A 1,417-nucleotide genomic window follows, 5' to 3' on the forward strand; every position below is an offset into this window, starting at 1 on the left:
GTGTTTTTACAGTCTTTATTTTACAGTTAAAGTATATGTTTATCATATAAAGTCTAATGTTACAACTAATCGGGGATCCCTTTAATGAAAAGTTAGATCATGTACTGTATAGCTGAAGCACTGTTTTAAGGCCTGAGGAGTATCATGAGAAGTCAGACAAGTGAGAGCCATATTTTAACCCTATCTAAATTACATTTTATTAAGTCAATTCACTGATCTACGTGTCCAAGGCTGGACAAACTTCAACACAGCTGTCTGTTACACGAACACCATACCATCCTGCCCAGAACACCTGATCTTGACCACCATGACTAAATTTGATGTATCTCACTCCTGGTCCATAGTCCTTGAACACGTGGGTCATCTGGAAACAAGCAGATGAGAAAAAAAATCTGTTATTTGGAGCTTTTCTTCAGCTCTGAAACTGAACTTTGACACTTTGTACAGACCTGATGCCACTGCTCACCAATCTGCTCATCAAACTGAGGCAAGTAAATAATGTCAGGAGTAAAATCCTGAACRACGGCATTCTTGCGATCCAGCAGCTGCACAGAGATCCTATATTCACAGCGACACCGAGGCGCGTACCTAACGCGACACAGACACACAAATCAGAAACACACTGTTCCCTCTGTTTAGTTCTCTGCTAATTATCTAAGTTTTATCAGTCGTTCTCACCAGTCAGATATTCTGATTGGAGGCTGGAACTCATCCATAAACGATGGGTTGTAGCCCTCTTTCTTCAAATCAATCGTTTGTGACTTTATGCACATGCTGCAGACAACAGAGGGTTTAAGAGGTGGGAATGATCACGTCTGCATTACTGAAGAAAACATGAGATCACTGCAGGTAATTGCTCACTTGTAAGACGTCACAAAGTTCGTCTGAACCGCCTCGTTCGGATGTGGCACAATAGGTCGCTCCACGTTCCATCTGTCTCCACCATTGAGTAAAATCGTCCAACCTCGAAGTTCATCTTACAAAACAAAACACACAAAAGAACTGAACATCTGCTTTTACCCAGCAAGACAATAACTGCAATTGTTCCGCCTTTTCACCTTCTCCCCTTGGATTCCTGAGGAGGTTTCTTCTTCTCTTGCACAAGAAATAAAACAACCTCCACTCACTGGGGACCTTGGAGGCATCGTGGACGTGATAGCCCTCTCTTCTACACCTTTCTCTCCAGAAGGACTCTCTGTCGGCGACTTCTTTCCACTGATGACACACCAGGCGACACACACGCACCACTAGATGGGGCGGCAGATTGAGGAAAATTTCCTCCAGGATGTCCAGCGGCAGAGCGCAGGCCTGACAAAAACACAAAGCAAACTAATGAGATGAAGCTTTGAACAAAAACAAATAAAAATAAATGCAAAAAAAAGTCATTTTTTTTATCACCGGCATTAGATTCTTAATC

General features: G+C 42.5%; 1 protein-coding gene across 1 annotated transcript in view; it reads right to left on the reverse strand.

Annotated features, from left to right (window-relative positions):
- Nucleotides 1–172: 172 nt before the first annotated feature.
- The window catches only part of LOC106519314 (F-box only protein 6), a 7,292-nt gene continuing 6,047 nt past the window's right edge, over nucleotides 173–1,417 (reverse strand). Inside the window, exons 2-6 of the mRNA XM_014010918.1 lie at nucleotides 1,059–1,308; nucleotides 862–976; nucleotides 679–774; nucleotides 450–588; nucleotides 173–364 (exon numbers count right to left, since the gene is read on the reverse strand). Of these exons, the coding sequence (XP_013866372.1) occupies nucleotides 218–364; nucleotides 450–588; nucleotides 679–774; nucleotides 862–976; nucleotides 1,059–1,308 (747 nt within the window). The 3' untranslated portion in view covers nucleotides 173–217. The remainder of the gene's footprint in view (nucleotides 365–449; nucleotides 589–678; nucleotides 775–861; nucleotides 977–1,058; nucleotides 1,309–1,417) is intronic.

Source organism: Austrofundulus limnaeus, unplaced genomic scaffold (assembly GCF_001266775.1).
Source record: "Austrofundulus limnaeus strain Quisiro unplaced genomic scaffold, Austrofundulus_limnaeus-1.0 Scaffold75, whole genome shotgun sequence".
Classification (NCBI taxonomy): domain Eukaryota; kingdom Metazoa; phylum Chordata; class Actinopteri; order Cyprinodontiformes; family Rivulidae; genus Austrofundulus; species Austrofundulus limnaeus.